Source organism: Notechis scutatus, chromosome 5 (genome assembly GCF_049901735.1).
Source record: "Notechis scutatus isolate UNSWTSFEM ecotype Mainland chromosome 5, rNotScu1.2, whole genome shotgun sequence".
NCBI lineage: Eukaryota > Metazoa > Chordata > Lepidosauria > Squamata > Elapidae > Notechis > Notechis scutatus.
In genome coordinates, this window is record NC_142013.1 from 114,368,497 (window position 1) to 114,389,298 (window position 20,802).

General features: G+C 44.2%; 2 protein-coding genes across 2 annotated transcripts in view; one reads left to right on the plus strand and one right to left on the minus strand.

Moving 5' to 3' along the window:
* The window catches only part of ATOH8 (atonal bHLH transcription factor 8), a 249,058-nt gene that overhangs the window by 56,163 nt on the left and 172,093 nt on the right, over positions 1 to 20,802 (minus strand). The gene's annotated exons all lie outside the window — the stretch shown is intronic.
* Positions 1 to 20,802, plus strand: part of GTF2F2 (general transcription factor IIF subunit 2) — a 53,743-nt gene that overhangs the window by 24,686 nt on the left and 8,255 nt on the right. Inside the window, exons 2-4 of the mRNA XM_087967617.1 lie at positions 2,871 to 2,952; positions 13,421 to 13,520; positions 17,201 to 17,344. Coding sequence (XP_087823743.1) covers positions 2,871 to 2,952; positions 13,421 to 13,520; positions 17,201 to 17,344 — 326 coding nt within the window. The remainder of the gene's footprint in view (positions 1 to 2,870; positions 2,953 to 13,420; positions 13,521 to 17,200; positions 17,345 to 20,802) is intronic.

Genomic DNA, 20,802 nt, shown 5'->3' on the forward strand with positions numbered 1-20,802 from the left:
CCTCCATTCTTTTCTCTATTCCCTCCCTTCTTTTCTCTCCTTCCTTCCTTCCCCTTCCCTGTTCTCCTTCCTTCCCCCTTCCTTCTTTCCTTCCTTCCTCTCCTCTCTCCCTTTTTTCTCTCCTCCCTCCATTGTTTTCTCTCCTTCCTTCCTTCCCCTTCCCTGTTCTCTTCCTTCTTCCTTCCTTCCTTCCTTCCTTCCTTCCTTCCTTCCTTCCTTCCTTCCTTCCTTCCTTCCTTCCTTCCTTCCTTCCTTCCTTCCTTCCTTCCTTCTTTTATTTATTTGATTTGTCAACCGCTTACAAGATAATAGGTATAAGTATAAACACGAGTAACAATACAGGAAATAGGTGCGAATAAATGGGGACAATAGGACAAGGAGGGTAGGCATGATGGGGCACTTATGCACGCCCCTTACAGACCTCTTAGGAACGGGGTGAGGTCAATAGTGGATAGTTTGAGGTTAAAGGAGTTGAGAGGTTTAAGGATGTAACCACGGAGTCAGGCAGTGCACTCCAGGCATTGACCACTCTGTTGCTGAAGTCGTACTTTCTGCAATCCAGTTTGGAGCAGTTTACATTGAGTTTGTATCTGTTGTGTGCTCTTGTATTGTTGTGGTTGAAGCTGAAGTAGTCATTGACAGGTAGGACATTGCAATGGATAATTTTATGTACTACGCTTAGGTTGGACCAAAGGCAGCATAGTTCTAGTTTGTCTAAGCCTAACATTTCAAGTCTGGTGGTATAAGGCAGGGGTTGCCAACCTTTTGGACCTCAGGGACCACCAAACTCATCATTTTAAATCCTGCGGACCAGAGACCCTGGGAAAATCCCCCCAAAAAGTCTGCAGGAAAATTCCCCACCCCATTTTCCTACCGATCGATCATTCTTTATTTGGGATCGCAGGATACCGTCTCCAGCTCTGTTCTCAGGAGGAGAGAGAGAGAGAGAGACTTTTGGCTTCATGCAAGGAAAGCAGCAGAAGCAGCCGAAGTCTTTCTTTCTCTCCCCCAAACTCCGCCACAAAGGAGTCTTTGCCGACACAGCTTCTTGGAGCAGGAAGCCTTGCAGGGTCCCAAAGACTCATTTCTGGCAGAGTTTGGGGGAGAACAAGAAAGGCTTCTGCTGCTTTCCTTACGTGCAGCCAAAAGCAGAAGAAGAAAGAAGTGGAAAGAAGCAGCCCAGCCAGGTGCGTGGGGCAAGTCCCCCCCCCTTTCTCCAATCCCCTCACTCCCTCGTGTTGTTCTCAATGCAAGCGACGCAAGCTTTGTGTTCCCATGGTCCATGTGGGTGACGCAGCCTTGTTTTCCCGCGCAGCCTGGATTAATTGCTTTGGTGGGACATTTCTCTGTGGGCTACCAAAATTTTCTCACGGACCACCAGTGGTCCCTGGCCCACTGGTTGGCAACCACTGGTATAAGGTATTCTGTTGCGAGCAGAAGAGTGGAGGACTCTTCTCGTGAAATATCTGTTAATGTCCATTATACAGTGCGGAGTCCAAACAGATGAGCTGTATTCGAGAATTGAACGTTGCCCATCAGAAGGTGGCAAAAGTGTATCACGTGACCCCAGGAATGCTGCAACCATCATAAACACGAATCAGTTGCTAAGCGTCTGAATGTAAATCACAGGATCTCAGAATATACTGCAACGAGCATTCTGTCAGCTTGGGAGGCCATATTAGCACCAGACAGTTCCACGCTGCCACATTCCCGAGCCTGGGAAAATGGGAGGGGGGAATTTCTGGGAGTGTATGTGGTTAGACACAATAGCATTCTTTTTCTAAGTCAAGGTCATGTTGTTTCTGCACCTGAGTGAGGGGATCTCTCAAGTTGGGACGGATGGTGATTGGGGCATGTGATGCCATGATGGGTTCCGGGGGTGGATTTGTAATTTTGTACTTATTGCAAGGAAACCTGGAACTTTCAGATTCGGGATTTCCCAGATGTGCCAGTTTATGTGATGACCTGGGGCCTGGCACAAAGGCAACACAGTCAGATAATCAACAGGAGTCCCTTTATTATCTCCAACTTTGCCCCCAATGCCCAGGTTACCTTCGGCTAGAGAAAAACTCTCCCAGGAACAGCCTTTGGCTGTAGAAAATTCAGTCCAAAACAAGGTACACACAAACAGTAACTTAAAATCCAAACAAACCAAACTGAAGCTTGACGGGGCAGGAGAAGGAATTGCAGACTTGAAAGCACAGCAAAACTCACACAGTTGTGAAGAAGCTAGGAATACAGATAAGCCTCAACGATACCAGATAATTCATGATTTGCTTCCAACAAGTTGCCGTATGCAGCTTACCTTTTTATGCACTGTGTTCCCAGGTGCAGCTAATGCAGGGAATCAGGGCCCTTTCCTCCCCCGTAAGCCATGCAAGTCACGTTGCTCCCTTCTCCATTCCTTCCTGCATGCGCTAGGATGAAAGGGGGGTGGTCCTGGGTCTTCCTCTGAATTTCCTCTCCCTTGGTCTACCTCTTCCCTGCTCTGCCCAGCTGGACTGTGCCCTTCCCCAGTTTCCTCCACAGCCAGCGGAGCCACACTCCCCCTCCCTGTCAGCTTCCTCCTCCAAGTCAGATTCTGACAGGGGCATGACAGTTTAATACTCTAATAAAAAAGACTTCAGAAAGGATGTCTTCTCAGGAGTTATTTGTTGGAGTGGAGGTTTTCTGGAACGCTGACACATACGTGTGAAAAATGTTCATAAGTCATTTTTTTTCGGTGACAGCATAACCTCGAATGGTCACTAAATGAGCTATTGTAAGTTGAGGACTTCTTGTATTTTCCAAAACCAAAAGTGTCTTTTTTTTGTTTTTTTGTGGGGGGTTTGGTGGGTCTCGGTGCTAATTTGGGTCTCCTTCCATTCCAGAAAAATTGTCCCTGGAAGGAATTGTGGTGCAACGGGCAGAATGTCGGCCAGCCGCCAACGAAAGTTACATGAAACTGAAAAGGTAACAACTACTGAGGTTTCTTTTGGGGGAGTCTGCAATGGGATACAGGGAATCCTCAAGTTACGACCAGAACTGAGCCCGGAAATTACTTCTGTGGCTCAATGAAAACGATTGTTCGGTGAGTTTTTTTTGAGCCCCGTTTGATGAATTTCCTTGCCGCCCATCGTTAAGGAAATCATTGCACTTGTCAAGTTGGTCACATCAAAGGGCAGAGTGACAGGCACAAATTATCCCTAAAATCTGATAAAAATGATTTCAAATGGAATTGGAATAAAATACGATTTAAAATGAAATTGGAATAAAATACAATTTAAAATGAAATTGGAATAAAATACAGTTTAAAATGAAATTGGAATAAAATGCAATCATTTAATGTATATAAATATATAGATAAATAAAATATGATCAAATTTTATTTTCCCTTTGAAATGAGAGAGTTGAGGGCTGTTTGGAAACTGAAACAGTATTTGCTGTGTGAGCAAGGAGGACAGCAAGGAGCCTGGGCGTGGTTTAGCTCAACTGTCCTGTACTAAAGCTGCTTGGGGCTGTTAAACTGAAACTGAAACTCCTCTCCTCTGCTTGTGTTTTGCCTTTGGAAGAGATTTCTTTCAGAACTCCTTAGCATCAGAGCGTGTTAATAATAATAATAATAATATAGGAAATTCTAATGCTCATTTGGAAAAATCCTTTCTTAGTGAGCCCCTAGAAGCCAAGAGGAACATATGGGCCAAATTTCAAGTTTGAAATATATATATATATGGAAATCTCTTTTTTTATGTGTGTGTGTGTTTATAAAAGCATGCATGCATGCTTTTGGAAAATATATATATAATATTATATTATATTATATATAATTTATATATATATGCTTTTATAAACACACACACTCACACACACATATAAAAAAGAGATTTCCATTTAAAAGTCACCTTTTTCAAGAACAAAGGACTGAAACTTAAAGGCTTGGCAAGCTTTGTAGTTGAATGGCGAGAGCTTCACGGAAGACGGAAGACGTTGAGATTCATTAGTCCTCTTTTCTGAGCTGCCCTCTATCTGGAACCGCTTGCTTCAAAGTTCTTCTGGAGATAAATATCCTTTTCATCTGGGCATGAAAGAAAATAATAATCATTAAAAAAGAAAAAACAAACGGAAGAGACTTATTTGAACAATTTCTCTACTTGAACTTAATACCAGTCGAGATGCTGCGGAATTAATCTTTGGCTTCCCTTTAAATCCCATTCAATTAAAGCACCTGGAGCGACAGCCAGGATGGCAGAGATGAATTTGAATTCGTGGCCCAGGAACATTCTTTTTACGTTCTCCAGTCTCCAACCACCCATACTCCTTCCCAATTCGAATTCAGAGCCCTGGGCCTCTTGGTTGGAGATGTCCATATTATCCACAATTGTCCCAAAGGACCCCCCAGTCGTTGTCATCGTTGTCCTCCTCCTCCTCCGCCTCCCCCCCACAACAAACCCCACACCCTTCTAGCACTGATGATGTTCCCTAGTTGGGTCATGAAACATCTGCAAGAAAACAACCAAAAGCTCAGAGAACACCGAGGACCTCACAGTCCTCTCCTCCTCCTTTCCTCTCTTCTTCCTCTTCTTCTTCTTCTCTTCTTCTTCCTCCTCCTCCTCCTCTTCTTCTTCTCTCTATTCTTATCCTTCTTCCTCCTCTTTTCCTTCTTCCTCCTCCTTCCACTTCTCCTTCTCCTCCTCCTCTTCCTCTCCTTCTTCTTCTTTCTTCTTCTTCTTCTTCTTCCTCCTCCTCCTCCTCTTCTTCTTTCTCCTCCTCTTTTCTTCTTATATTCTTTTTTTCTTCCTCTTCCTTCTCTTCCTCCTCCTCCACTTCTCCTCCTCCTCCTTCTTCCTCATCTTCCTCCTCTTCCTCCTCCTTTTTCTTCTTCCTCTTCTTCTTCTTCCTCCTCCTCCTCTTATTCTTTCTCCCCCTCCTCTTTTCCTTCTTCTATTCTTTTTCTTCTTCCTCCTCCTTCTCTTCCTCTTCCTCCTCCTGCTCCACTTCTCCTTCTTCTCCTCCTCTCCTTCTTCCTCTTCTTCCTCCTCTTCTTCCTCCTCCTTTTTCTTCTTCTCTTCCTCCTCTCCTTCCTCTTCCTCTTCTTCCTCCTCCTCCACAAACCCCACTCCCTTCTAGCACTGACGATGTTTATTTATTTTATTTATTTGATTTGTCAATCGCTTACAAGATAAGAGGTATAAGTATAAACATATTTATGAATACGTGAAATGGAAATACATATCAGAAAAATAAAAAGAATCAATAGTTTCCTAGTTGAGTCACGAAACGTGTGCAAGGAACCGAGGACCCCACAGTTCAACCCCAAGCAGGAAATATTATCTTCTGTCCACATTACAAAACCCTCCCTTCGGTTTCCCCTCCTTTTTCTCCGTTGGAACTATCGCATTCCAACGGCTAGCAGGTATTTAACGTCCATGTCTCAATACCTGCGAATCCAAGAATTCCACTTCAACGGATCTCTTTTACAATGCAAGGATTTCAGAGAGTTGATGGTTTATTTTTGTTTCCCCTGCTTGCCAGAGCAGGCTGTGAAGGCTCATCCAGCCTTCCCTGGGCTCCCAGCCAGGCCCTTCTCGAAGCAAGATGTCTTTTGCGTGACAAAGAGCCGTCTCCAAGCGAGAGAATTAAAGCAGAAATAGTTGGCGGGGTTCTTTTCCTGATTTTTTTTTTGGGGGGGGGGGGGAATCAGGGCTACAGAACCTTCTCAGAAAAAGCGGTTGCCACTTTCTTGACCTTCAACAATCGACTTTTTATTTAAAATTCAGGTAAAGTCGGTGGCTCTATCAAAAATATGTCTGCTGTGTTGTTTTTTTTATTCCTCGCGCTATAAGATTTTTTGATCTGAGCAAAGCTCAGGGTTTTAATTCGTAGTAACGATAACTACTAAGCAGCGTTTTCTTTTCCTGCTGGTGTGTATATACAAAGAATAGGTGTAAATTGTAACTGAAAATTACATTTTTTTCCTAATCAATTTAGAGGACGGGGATGGTTTCATTATTGGTTCCAGTTGTAAGGCTTGGGGGGGGGGGGGCTTATATTTTGATTGACTTTGGTTATATCTGGATTTAGAAAATGCAAAGCCTGGTGTCTAAAATAAATTCAGAAGCAAACATCAGTTTTAAGACACTGAATAATCCAAATAAATGGGGACTACAAAAAGGAAAAAGAAATCCAAATATTTAATAAAACGATTTAAACTAACATTATTTTCAAGGGGAAGAGAATCGAAGAAAAGTCTTAGTTACCTTTGGGACAACCATGATCTGGTGGGCTGAGGATCTCCTTAGACATCCAGCGGCTTGTCTGATTAGCTTTTGTTCCCAGGGGTTATTGTTCTGACCCAGGCTTCGTCAAACGGAATTAAACACAAACTTGTTTTAAAAGCAAAACCTATTTTATTGCAACGCTGGGAATTACTTTCATTCCCCAGCCAGAAGTAATTATAAATAGTTCCCCAAGATAAGCACCCACCTTTCAGTGCTATGGAATGTTGCCAAAAACAGAAGCATCCAAATAATTATAACAGAAACCAACCGAAGTACCAAAAAAAAAAAAAAAAAACAACCAGAGTTCACAGAGCTTCAAGGAGGACTCAAAATCTATCGAATTACTTTGCTTCCTGCAAAGGTTTTGTCAGTGAAGTGTTGTAAGTCGAGGAGTGCCTGAAGGGAGGAAGGACACGCCGGCCGGCGGTTCTGCAGCACATGTTGCGGGCCTTGACTTCCCAACCCATTTACGTCACCTTGGATGGGTTTCCAATTGTTGACAAGCTTTTGGGAATTGGTTGAGAAAGTGCTTTTTAGCCGCAGCCCTTAGACTTATCTAGCGCTTTACAGTGCTTTCATAGCCCTCTCTGAGTGGTTTACAGAGTCAGCCTGTTGCCCCCCCCAATGCGCACCACCATGGCTCCTTCCTTCCCTCCCTCCCTCCTTCCTTCCTCTTTCCCTCCCTTCCTCCCCCTCACTCCCTCCCTCTTTTGTCCCTCTTCCTTCTTTCTTCTGTCCCTCCTTCCTTCCTTTTCCCTCCCTCCCCCTCCCTCCCATCCCTCCTTCTCTCTCCCTCCCTCCTTCCTTCCTTCTTCTGTCCCTTCTTCCTTCCTTTTTCCCTCCCCCTCCCCTCTCCTTCTTCTGTCTCCTTCCTTCCTTCCTTCTTCTGTCCCTCCCTCCCTCCTTCCTCTTTCCCTCCCTCCCTCCTTCCTTCTTCTGTCCCTTCCTTCTTCCCTCCTTCCTTCTTCTGTCCCTCCCTCCTTCTTTTCACTTTCTCTTCCTTCCTCCTTCCCTCCTTACTTCCTTTTTCTGACCCTCCTCTCTCCTTCCTTCCTCTTTCCCTTCCTCCCCCCCCTCCCTCCCATCCCTCCTTCTGTCCCTCCTTCCTTCCTCTTTCCTTCCTCCCTCCCTCCCTCATTCCTTCCTCTTTCCCTCCCCCTCCCCTCCTTCTTCTGTCTCCTTCCTTCCTCTTTCCCTCCCTCCCTCCTTCTTCTGTCCCTTCCTCCTTCCCCCTTCCTTCTTTCTTCTGTCCCTCCCTCCTTCCTTTCGCTTTCTCTTCCTTCCTCCTTCCCTCCTTACTTCCTTCTTCTGTCCCCCCTCCTTCCTTCCTTCCTCTCTCCCTTCTCTTTTCTGTCTTTTCCTTCCTTCCTTCTTCTGTCCCTTCCTCCCTCCCTCCCTTCCTCCCTCCCTTCCTTCCTTCCTCTCTCTCTCCCTTCCCTTTTCTATCTTTTACTTCCTTCCTTCTTCTGTCCCTTCCTCCCTCCCTCCCTCCCTCCTTCCTTCCTCTTTCCCTCCCTCCCTCCTCCCTCCCTCCCTTTTCTGTCTTTTCCTTCCTTCCTTCCGCCCTCCCTCCCTTCATCTCCCACTAGGAGCCCGGCAGCTCTCCCCCTGTCCTATTCTGAGGGATGTAGAGACACCCACCCACCCCAGTCATGAGAAAGCGTCGTAACGTCTTCGTAAACCCTGTGTAGCGACTGTGCCCGTGGTCTGCACTTGGGATTGAACGAGAACGCAGACAGTCTGTGGACCGGCAGCTCCGTGCTATCTGGAGAGGCAGACGGAGCAGGGAGAGTGGCAGATGGCTGTGGATTGGGTGGGGAGGGGGCTTTAGCAGGGAAGAAGAGGGCTGGATTGATGCTTCACGCCTGACTTTGCAGAATTCCCTCCGAAGATGGATTGGAGGAGAGAGGGTCATAAACAAGGCAGGCCCTTTATGGCTGTGTTAACAATACACGCTTAACACCTTTGGCACTTCCTTTGGGCTCCTCCTCCCGGTGGTATGTTTAGTCTTGTTTGTCCTGCTCCCCCCAAAATCCCTCTTTGCTTCCCTTAAAAGCAGAAAAACAATTGTCATTTTAAGACTTCCAATAAAGGAGAATATTTGAGGCTCAGGGTTCAAGTGAAGGGTCCTTGGTGGGTCCTTTTGCAGAGGAGTTTGCGGAGAGGAGGAAAAGGAGGAGGAAGAGGAGGAGAACTGGGGGTCCTTGGTGGCTTCTGAGCTTGATGGTTTTCTTGCAGACGTCTCATGACCCAACTAGGTAACATCATCAGAGCTAGAAGGGGGGAGGAGTTTGCTGAGAGGAGGAGGAAGGGAGGAGGAGGAGGAGGACTGTGGGGTCCTTGGTGCTCTCTGAGCTTGCTTGTTTTCTTGCAGACGTTTCATCACCCAACTAGGTAACATCAACAGTGCTAGTGGGGAGTGGGGTTTGTGGGGAGGAGGAGGAAGAGGGAGGAGGAGGAGGAGGAGGAACAGGAGGATGAGGAACAGGAGGAGGAGGAGGAGGAGGAAGAAGGAGGAAGAGGAGGAGGAGGAGGAAGAGGAGGAGGAGGAACAGGAGGAGGAGGAAGAGGAGGAGGAGGAGGAGGAGGAGGTGGACAACGGCTTTGGGGTCCTTGGTGCTCTCTGAGCTTGGTAGTTTTCTTGCAGACAATTCCTTACCCAACTAGGGAACATCATCAGTGCTTTGGGTAGTGAGACATCTGCCAAGAAACAACCAAGCTCAGAGTGGACCAAGGACTCGTTTTAAGAGCCTCTGTATACACAGAACAACACAGAGTAGCAAGTAACTGGCGTATATTTCCCAGCAATTCCTAAACGTTGTTTCCTTGCAGACATTTCATTACCCAACTAGGTAACATCATCAGTGCTAGAAGGCAGCAGGGTTTGCTCCATTCTTCTAATGCTCGCTGGGACAAGAAGCCCAGTAGATACCACAATATTTTGCTATTCGGTTCCCCCGTTTGGCCAAATAGGTGTTTTTCAAACAGTAGCCTTACTACAGCTTGGAATGGTTAAACGCGGTGAGATTTATAGCCCCTTAATTAAAAGCTGTCATCTTCCTGTGAGCTGATGCAACGTTTTTATCCCCACGCCTCTATTTTTACCTCCGCTAATATCAATATGTAATCTTATTTTTCTTCTTTTTTCTTTTTGGAGAAACGCTGTTGCCAATTCCCAGTACAAAATTAGGTGTTCTTCGAAGTTTTTCAGCAGGGGGGGACATAATTGAGTTCTCCTCCCCTCGCCTTCCCTGCCAACACATTTCCCTCCCTCCCTGCCCAAATACACTCCTGGCATTGTTCAACCCCATTCCAGCTTGGATGCATCACGCCGAGAACTCATCCCTGCTAGCAGATGCCTGTTATCCTGATAATACAAGTCAGGAAAATAAGGAGCTGTTTAATGAGTCACTGCTCAATCTGGACCGCGCATGAGATGCTAGCTTGGGAGGTATAAAGGACATCATGGTTTTTGAAGCATTGGGCTTTCTGAAATCCTAAACCAGTGGTGGCTCACCTTTCTGGGCTCCTTTGCCCAAAATTGCGTGCGTGCTTGTGTGCGCGCGATCACATGTCAACACCCAGAAGACAATGCGCGCGCAACCCCACGTCCCCTGAGCATGCCTGCGCGATTCCCCCCCCTCCCTTACCTACACTGCGCCTCCCTGCTGATTTTCGTCCCGTTTGAGGCCTTTTTCGGCCTGCCAGAGGCTTGAGGGAAGCCTCTGCAGGCCGAAAAAATGGGCCCGTTTAGTCACTTCTGGTATTTCCGGAAATACAGGAAGTGACGAAACGGGCCTATTTTTCGGCTTGCAAACCTGGCAGAGGCTTCCCTCAAGCCTCTGGCAGGCCAAAAAAGGCCCAAAAATCAACTGGGAGGCGCGCATGTGCGCAGTGAGGTAAGTTTGCCTGGGACTCACACAAATGGCTCTCTGTGGCACCTGTGGCACGCGTTCCATAAGTTCGCCATCAAAATCCTAAACCCTGCTTCTATTTTTTTCCCCGGGAAGAAATATTCCATATTTTATCAAGGCTGAGAAGAGCTGATCTCCTTAGGAGAGAATAACCGATGACGGAAACCGTTTCTGAACTTTGTGCTTGGGGTGGAAAAGAGTGAAATTTTGATTTTGGGTTTTACCGATTATTAGACCGATAGATCACAGCCATGGCTTATTTGTATTATTATGAAAAAACAAAACAAAAACGTTGTGATTTAGAATAGAATAGAATTCTTTTTTGGCCAAGTGTGATTGGACACACAAGGAATTTGTCTTTGGTGCATAAGCTCTCGGTGTACGTAAAAGAAAATACCTGATTTGTTTTTCTTGGCAGTTGGCAGTTTCTGAGAATGTCTTTCCTGTTCCATCGACTGTGGCACACAGGGGCACGTCCCCTCAACAATAAAAGATGGTCTTACATCTTAAATTCTTTTCATGTTTGTTTTTCTGCACAGAAACTGAGACGTATGTTTTCCCCAGGGCTAACTTCGTTGGGGCTCACCTATGGCTTGTTTGACAGCATTATGTCAAATAAATGGGAGACTGTTTTCTTACAAAAGATCGAGAGTTTCTTGGGCAGGTTTGTGTAAAATGAGGAAAAACCCCCCCTCCCAATGTTGATAGCTCAGGTTGGTTTTGTCTGCGCTGAAAACTTCCTTCCAAGATCTTCCTAAATGTCTTGATGACCTTACTCTCCCAAAACTGATGCCGAAACCACTGCACCAAACTAGCCTTTCCTTTGCCATTGTTATTAATAATGTGATTGTACAGTACTTCACCGTCGCACAGGTGATACAATTTCTACGGCAACGCCTGTCTTTTAAGAGTTGACTATAAAGAGAAAATACCGTGTGTCTTATGTTCTCAGTCATCGAGGTCAGAGTTGTCTCAAAGGTGTTTTTTTTCCAAAAGGCAACTGGAGTTCCTTGGTTGTTGTTTTTTCCTTGAAGACGTTCCGCTTCTCGTCTCAGGAGCTTCTTCAGTTCTGACGAAGCTTCTCGGTTGGATGAGAAGCGAAACGTCTTCAAGGGAAAATAACCAAGAAAGTCCGGTTGCCTTTTGGAAAAAAAAACACCTTTGGGAAAGACTGCACGAAAATATTCTAAGGGAGCTTACAATCCCAAAGACTCATATTCTCCCACCTCCAGGTTGATGGCAGGTATGCTACTGGTTCGGACCGGTTCAGCCAAACCGGTAGTAAAAAAACTTCCGATGATCAGCCGAGAAGAGGGGAAAAAAATCCATGCCTTAGGCCAGGGGTGTCCAACCTTGGCAACTTTAAGACTTGTGGACTTCAACTCCCAGAATTCCTCAGCCAGCTTTGCTGGCTGGGGAATTCTGGGAGTTGAAGTCCACAAGTCTTAAAGTTGCCAAGGTTGGACACCCCTTCCTTAGGCAAAGCAAACCACCAAGCCACGCCCACCGAACCGATGGTAAAACAATTTGAATCCCACCCCTGGTTGATGGTACCAGAGAAAACTTTTAACTTTTTAAACTTTTTTAAATGCTGTAAAGTGACAGTTTGTTCCCGACATCTCAAAGAGAGGTTTTTTTTTGTATTTTTTAAAAAATAAATGTCTATTGAATTCTACACAATTAAAAACAACATAAATACAAAACAACACAACAAAACCACAAATACAATCTTTACAATGTCGTGACATTGACTGTTCCAATTGTTGTTAACTATCTACCTATATGTATATGTGTGTGTGTGTATATATAAACATTTGTTTGCTTGTATTATTTTTTTATTCTTATTTTCCTATCATCCAACCAATCATGCCATTTTTTCCCAGACTGTATACTATATACTCTCCCTTTCTTGTAATTCCAACATGAGTTTTACCATTTCTGCACAATCCATAATTTTCTTTATGATCATATAATCGGTGGGAGTACAATCTAATTTCCAACTTTGGATGTAAATTATTCTTGCTGCTGTTAGAATGTGTATTATGATGTATTCAATTTCTTTCTTGAAAGTCCCTCTGATTATCCTTAGCACAAACATCTCAGGTTTCAATCCTATTTGAAATCCAGTAATTTCTTGTAACCATGTTGTGATGACCCGGGACGTGACACAAAAATAACAAAGTCACAAAAGTGGAATAAATTCCCTTGGCCCCAATATCCAATTATCCTTGGCTGGATAACAAATTCTTCAAGAAACAGTCTACGAAGGGCAGAAATGCAGTCAGAACCCAAAGTAAAGATAATTAGAATTTTAAAAAATCAACACAAACCACACTGAAGTAATTAACAAGGCAGGCCAGGATGATAAATTGCAGACTTTCAAAGGATAATGCAGCACCCACCGTTGGGAGGACGCCAATAAGCCTCAACCAAGATAATGCACGCTTTGCTTCCAGCAAGGTTCTGTGCGCAAACATCGTCTTTAAATCCTGATTTCCCAGCTGCAGCTAATGAAGGGAATCAGGGCCCTTTTCTCCACCTTAACCCACGTTGGTCCCTTCTCTGGTCCTCCCTGCGTGCCCTAGGGTGAAGAGGGGGTGGGCCTGGGTCTTCCTCTGAAGGCCCAGCCAGACTGTGCCCTTCCCCCATTTCTTCCATAGCCACCGGAGCCGCACTCCCACTCCCTGTCAGCTGCTCAATCTCCCCCTCAGAATGGACTCCCAACAAGGACGTGACACATGTTCTCATTTTATTCCACTATTCTTTTGCTTTAGGGCAGGACCACCACACGTGAAAGAAGGTACCTTGCTTGTTTTTACACTTCCAGCATTCAGGTTTACAATTTGGGTCAATTTTTGCCAATCTTGCTGGTGCTAGATGCCAAACGATAGAACATTTTATAAAGGTTCCCAATTTGTTCCCGACGGTCTCAAAAAGAGTTTTTTTACGGTGCGGGTGTATGCCACGTGTTTCTCTGCTGCTTCCACTGAGTTGTTTATCTGTGGGAAATCAATCTTCTCGTCTAACAGTAATAACCGTGTAAGGTTTATTTCACAGCGCCTTCTTCCTCAGGAAAAACAAGCCTCGGACGAGGCCTAATCCGAAAAGTTACCTTCCCCTCGACGAATTTGCTCTTTGATCTTGCATTGTTTTACCAATGTTTTTTTTTTTCCAGGATGATGCACGGTAGTCTTTTCAGGAGGCACCCTCCTTCGTCTCTTCTCTAATGCTGCCCTTTTATTCCTTCAGGCTGCAGATAGAAGAATCCTCCAAGCCGGTCAGCTGGACCATGCAGCTGGACAAGGCCGTCACCACCAATTACAAACCGGTGGCCAATCATCATTACAACGTGAGTTGCGTCTAACCCTTTCCTTCCTCTGCTCCTTCGAGCAACGCTCGATGCCTTTGAAGGGTGTGAAAAGTGGTCATGAGTCACTATTTCCCCCCCAGAATAGAATAGAATAGAATAGAATAGAATAGAATAGAATAGAATAGAATAGAATAGAATGTACAGTAGGGTAGGGTAGAGTAGAATAGAACAGGAGTAGGAATGGAATGGAGAGTATTGGAATGGAATGAAGAGTATTGGAATGAAGAATAGAATATAGAATAGAATACAGAATAGGAAATAGAATAGAAAATAAAATACTGGTAGAATAGAATATAGAATAGGAGTAGGAATGGAATGGAATGGAGAGTATTGGAGTGAAGAATAGAATAGAATAGAATTTAGAATAAATACAGAATAGGAAATAGAATAGAATAGAGAATAGAAAATAGAGAATAGAATAGAATTGAATAGGGGATAGAATAGAATAGAAAATAATAGAAAATAGAACAGAATAACAGAATTGGAAGGGACCTTGGAGGTCTTCTAGTCCAACCCCCTGCCTAGGCAGGAAACCCTACAGCTCTTCAGACAAATGGTTATCCAACATCTTCTTAAAAGCTTCCAGTGTTGGAGCCATCCACAACTTCTGGAGGCCAAGTTGCTCCACTGATTCCTTAGTTCTTTTTTTAAGACTAAATGTTCCCTTTTTAAACAGAGTTCAAGCCCCTCCATTCTTATTCCCTTCCTTCGGATTCTTTGCTCTGAACCGCTTCCCGTCAGCCGTCGCTTCCTACTGTGCTCGCCCAAATTCAAAACTGGCCCTAAGAGGAGAGCTGACAAACCGACTGCACACTCGACACATCCCACCCACAATTAGGACAACCGTTGTTGTGAAGCGCTACTCTCGGAGGTGGGGATGCCTCCTCCTGCCTGTTGGACAGGCCCAGCTTCTCTGGGGACCCCTGCTGCGTGGAATCAGAAGAGAAGACCTGTGGATTTAACCCCATCTGCTTGCTTGGTTACAATCCGCCTGATGAAATTTAGCTTTGGTGGCAACTTATTGGTTATGGGTCGGAGGCAATTCGGAAAAATGGACCTGGGTTCTAATTGCCACCAATCACTCTGCTCAGATGCGGGCTTCAAAATTTTTTAGAAGTTTTAAACTATTTAGAAAATAGGGAAATATAGATTATTATAATAAAAGATTGGAGCTGATGTTTTGTTTCGTTATTAGAATGTTTTATTTATTTATTTATTTATTTATTTATTTATTTATTTATTTATTTGATTTGATTTGATTTGATTTGATTTGATTTGATTTGCCAATTGTTTGCAAGATAATAAGTATAAATGTATACATAGTTGTGAATACATGAAATGGGTACATATAAGAAAAATAAAAGAATAAGAGAAACAATAGGACAGGGACGGTAGGCACGTTGGTGCGCTTATGCACGCCCCCTACAGACCTCTTAGGAAAGGGGTGAGGTCAATAGTAGACAGTCTAAGGTTAAAGTTTTTGGGGTTTGGGGAAGAAACCACAGAGTCAGGTAGACTATTCCAGACATTGACTACTCTGTTGCTGAAGTCGTATTTCCTGCAATCAAGTTTGGTGCGGTTTACTTTGAGTTTGTATCTATTGTGTGCTCTTGTGTTGTTATGGTTGAAGCTGAAGTATTCATTGACAGGTAGGACATTGCAATGTATGATTTTATATACCATGCTTAAGTCAGACCGAAGACGGCGTAATTCAAGGTTTTCTAGTTCTAGAATTTCAAGTCTGGTGGCATAAGGTATTCTACAACGAGTAGAGGAGTGGAGAACTCTTCTTGTGAAATATTTCTGGACTTTCTCAATTGTGCTAATATCAGATATGTAATGTGGGTTCCAGACTGATGAGCTGTATTCGAGTATTGGTCTAGCAAATGTTTTGTATGCTCTGGTTAGTAGTGTGATATTACCAGAGAAAAAGCTACGTAGGATTAGGTTAACAACTCTTAATGCCTTTTTGGCTATGTAGTTGCAGTGTGCTCTAGCACTTAGATCATTAGAGGTGAGTATTCCAAGGTCCTTTACAGAGCTTGGGTCATCAACAAGATCTTGTTTGTTTTGTTAAACTTTATAAAGGGATAAATGGAATGAATGTGAAAAAAGGAAAACTATGATAAGTTTATTAACTATGTTTAATGAATATATAGAATGTAGTTGAAGTGAATTATGAGGGTTGTTGTAATGAGATTAAGATCAGTGTTTATGATCAACTGAATAGATTATTTTTTCCTTTTGAAATTATAAATCATTTTTATGTAATTGAAGGGGAAAGTACCATGTGGAATCTGACCTAAAAGGTATATATGTTATGTAGTTGTTAGGAGAATATCATCATCATCATCATCATCATCAATAATAATAATAATAATAATAATAATAATAATAATAATAATAATAATAATAATAATAATAATAATAATAATAATAATAATTTTAGGCAATAATGAAAAGTGAAATGAATATTGGGATTTAAAGGAGAGGTAATAAAAGAATATATAAGCTATAGGGGTGGCACACTCAAATTAGTAATTGTGTCTGCCTTAGTTTTTGGGAAGAAAAATAAGGGGGGAAATTGCGCTTCTGCCTACCAGCATCCATCAGTATTAATCTGGCTAGCGTCCTGTCAGTATGTGAGAGAGTTGAAGGCTGTTTGGAAACTGAAACAGTATTTGCTGTGTGAGAAAGAAGGAGACAGCAAGGAGCCTGGGCGTGGCTTAGCTCAACTGTTCTGTACTAAAGCTGCTTGGTGCTGTGAAAGTAAAACGGAAACTCCTCTCCCCTGCTTGTGTTTTGCCTTTGGAAGAGATTTCTTTCCAGGTGGGAAGGCAGAGTAGAACTCCTTAGCATCAGAGCATTGTTAATAATAATAATAATATAGGAAATTCTAATGCTCTGATGGTCATTTGGAAAAATCCTTTCTTAGTGAGCCCCTACAAGCCAAGAGGAACATATATACGTGCTAAATTTCAAGTTTGTAGGCTTTACGGTTGTGGAGATTTTGTGATGATGCATGAGTGGTATTTTGCTTCTATATATATAGTAGATTGGGGTCCTTGATACTTTCTGAGGTTGGTTGTTTGCTTGCAGACGTCTCATTACCCAACTAGATAACATCATCAGTGCTAGAAGGGAGTGGGGTTTTTGGAGAGGAGGAGGAGGAGGAGAACTGGGGGTTCCTTGGTGCTCTCTGAACTTGGTTCTTTTCTTGCAGACATTTCATGACCCAACTACATAACAACATCAGTGCTACAAGGCTTTGTTAGTGCAAATCCCATTCCTTTGTAGCACTGATGATGTTACCTAGTTGGGTAATGAAACGTTGGCAAAAAAATTACCAAGTTCTCAGAGAGCCAAGGACCCCACAATTCAATCCTGAGATACAAATAGTCTCTTCCGCTGCTACATTAATATTGCTTTGTTGTGTCAAGAATGGTTGTGACTGTCACATGACCGGGTTGAGTTGCTTCATGGGATCCATTCAACCTTTTAAATAAACTCAATCCTATCAAAATATCCTAAAATCCTACTTTGGGCTACCGTGAAACTGATTATTTCTGGTGTTGTGGTTAAACAACGGTCCTGAACTAGGTTGAAAATATGTATTTTTTTTTCCCTTCTTCTTCTTCTTTTGCTCTTTCAATTCATAGATTGTGTACGATAAGAAGAAAAAAGAAGATGGAAAACGAGCCCGGGCTGAAAAACAGCAAGTGCTGGACATGTTATTTTCTGCTTTTGAGAAACACCAGTATTACAACATCAAAGATTTGGTGGATATAACCAAACAGCCAGTGGTAAGTAAATGCTAAAAATAAAAATAAAAACATGAGCTGAAACCACAAATAGCTTCATTGGGTGCAATCCCAGAAAACATACATGAAAAATATCACAGTTTACTAAGGTATATAAGCTGACAGTTGCAAAAACAAATTACGTACAGTGTTGGAAAAGAGGAATCATAGAATTGCATAGAAACCTAGGGCTGGAAGGGACCTCAGAGGTCTTCTAGTCCAACCCCCCTGGCCAGGGCAGGAAACTTTATTCCTTCCCATTTTAGTGAATGTCCAGCCTCTTCTTGAAAGCCTCCAGGGATGGAGCAACCACAGTTCATGGGGACAAGCCATTCCACTGATTGTTCTTGCTGTCAGAAAACTCCTCCTTGGTTCTAGGTTGCACCTCTCCTTGTTAAGCTGAAGAGATATTTTTAAAATGTTCAATTTTCATTTGAAAAGAGGTTCGACCAAGAACTAAGGAGGGATTTTCTGACAGGGAGAACCGTCAACCCATGGAACCAGAAGTTGCCTTCAGAAGTTGTAGGAGGCTTTCAAGAAGAGGCTGGACTGCCATCGGTCAGAAATGGTCTAGGGCCGTCATGGCAAACCTGTGGCCTGCACGCTGTCATGCCAGCTCAGCTATGCCACGCATGCGTGCATGCCTCCCACCGGCCAGCTGGTGTTCGGGTCTCCAGGCCACATGGAAGGGTCTGGAGTAGCTGCTTAGGAATCCGTTGCTATATATTGAAATGTTTCTCCCACACCTGTAATCCGTTGCCCTGGAGAAATGAAATCATAGATAATTTACTTTATTTTCTACACCGGCTCTCAGGCTCCCCTCTGGCAACTCATATTCAAACTCCTTCGCCTCCTACAAACTAAGGAGCTACTAATCGTTTTGTTTCTCTGTGACAGATGTTGGTTTTGCTCCTCTCTGTAGGAAAGAAAGAAAAGAGGAAAATATTGACGCAAAGGCCGGGAGTTGGCGTGGGAGGGATTTGACTGGATAGTGTAAATTTTAATGGATTTAATTTTTAAATGGGTAGAGAAAAGGAACGTTAATTTTGAAGGATAAACAGAGACAAAGACTAATAAAGTCGTCTGTATCCTGAGTTCTCCCAATTTTCCACCTGTCTCTCTTTTGACTGACTCTTTGGAAGGACACTGTCATGCCCCTGTCGGAGTCTGAATCCGAGGAGGAAGCTGAGGGAGTGGGAATGTGGCTCCACTGGCTGTGGAGGAAACTGGGGAAGGGCAAAGTCCGGCTGGGCAGAGCAGGGAAGAGGTAGAACAAGAGAGAGGAAGACCCAGGCCCACCCCTCCTCATCCTTGGGCACGGAGGGAGGGAGCAATGTGGGTGGTGTGGCTTACGGGGGAGGAAAGGGCCCTGATTCCCTTCATTAGCCACACCTGGGAAGAGAGTTTAAAAGAGATGCAAGCTGAGTGCAGTGTCTGCTGGGAACAAACGTGAGTTTATATTGTATTGACTTTGGTTATCTGTGTTCCTGGCATCTTCCCAACCGTGTTGAGGTATTGCCGTGCCTTCACATCTGGAATTCTTGCTCCTGCCCTGCCAAACTAATTACTTCAGTTTGGCTTGATTGGACCTTTAAATTACAGTTTTTGTTGACCATGTTTTGGACTTGATTCTCTGCAGCCAAAGGCTGTTCCTGGGAGAGTTTTTCTCCAGCCCAGAAGGTAACCAGGACATTGGGGGGCAAAGTTGGAGCTAATAAAGGGACTCCTACGGATTATCTGCTTGGTTGCCTTTGTGCCACACAACGGGTCATCACAAACACAAGCCATGGCTTGAGCTCCGTGAATTTTACGCTTTGTGTCATACATGTCGTCTGCAATTGAGCTCAGAATTTTATGTTGCTAAGTGGGGAGGAAAAAAAAATGGGGTTTTTGTCCCATCTTACAACTTATGACTTATCTTGCCACGTTTGTTAAGTAAATCACTGCCGTTGGGAAGTTAGTCCCCCGGTCATTAAGCAAATCCGGTTGGGAGGTCACAAAAGAGGATAGCACGACTGCAGGACGCTGCAACTGTCATAAGTATGAGTCCGTTGCCTGAATTTTGATCATGTGACCGTGGGGATAACTGCAAGGGTCGTAAGAGTGAAAAACGGTCATAAGTTGCTTTTTTTCAGTGCCATTGGAATTTCGGACGGTCAGCAAATGAGCTGGCATAAGTCAAGGACTACCAGTGTGTTGTATCCACAGAACATCTTCAGAAGTTTTTAGGGTCCAGATTTCACCCAGGAATTCACTTGAAGGCAGGGGTCTCCACCCTTGGCCCCTTTAAGACTTGGGGACTTCAACTGCCAGAATTCCTTTGCTGGCTGAGGAATTCTGGGAGTTGAAGTTCACAAATCTTAAAGGGGCCAAGGTTAGTGTGATGACCCAAAGGGGCGTGGCACAAGGGCAATACAGTCACATAAGCAAGAAGTGTCCCTTTAGTACCTCCAACTTTGCCCCCAAAGTCCAGGTTACCTTCGGCTGGAGAAAAAACTCTCCCAGGTGGAGGAAATTCAGTCCGAAAACAAAGTACATACAAACTGTAACTAAACTGTAATTAAAAATCCACACAAACCACCGGCTGCAGCAATTAACTTGACAGGGCAGGAGAAGGAATTGCAGACTTGAAAGGCCAACAAAATACACACAGTTAGTAAGATGCCAGGAACCCAGATTTAGCCTCGAGAAACAAAGATAACTCACGATTTGCTTCCAACAAGTTGCTGTGTGCAACCTCCCTTTTTAAACACTGTGTTCCCAGCTGCAACTAATGAAGGGAATCAGGGCCCTTTCCTCCCCCGTAAGCCACGCAACTCACGTTGCTCCCTTCTCCGTTCCTCCCTGCGTGCCCTAGGATGAAGAGGGTGGTGGGCCTGGGTCTTCCTCCGAATTCCCTCTCCCTTGTTCTCCCTCTTCCCTGCTCTGCCCAGACGGACTTTGCCCTTCCCCCAGTTTCCTCCACAGCCAACGGAGCCACACTCCCGCTCCCTGTCAGCTGTTCGTCTTCCTCTTCTGAGTCAGATTCTGACGGGGCATGACAGTTGGAGACCCCTGTTTTAAGGTGTGGCTGGGGTGTCAGCAATGCTTGATGTTTTCCATAGGGTTATGTGAGACAAGACAAGCGGTTAGCAAAGTTGAGACCCTCTCGAGGCTAAAAAAAACGTGCCTGTGGAACTACCAACCACTGGAGATATATAGCTCTTTTCTGCTACAACTCTCCACAATGCACTCCTCTCTCCCTTCTGTTTGGCTTTCTGGAGTTGAGAATATTCCTTGATCTGCTTTGGTCAGAGTTCATCACTTTTAATATCTGTAGTAACCGATGAAGGATCCTAAGAACTTAGGCGGGATGAAGGCAACAGTGACTGCTGCTGAAGTTGTATTGCCGTGGTGCAGCCTTGGGGAATGTTGGTTAGGGCCCTTGGGGCCTCCTCCGACTTCGGTTCTTCCTCCCTGAG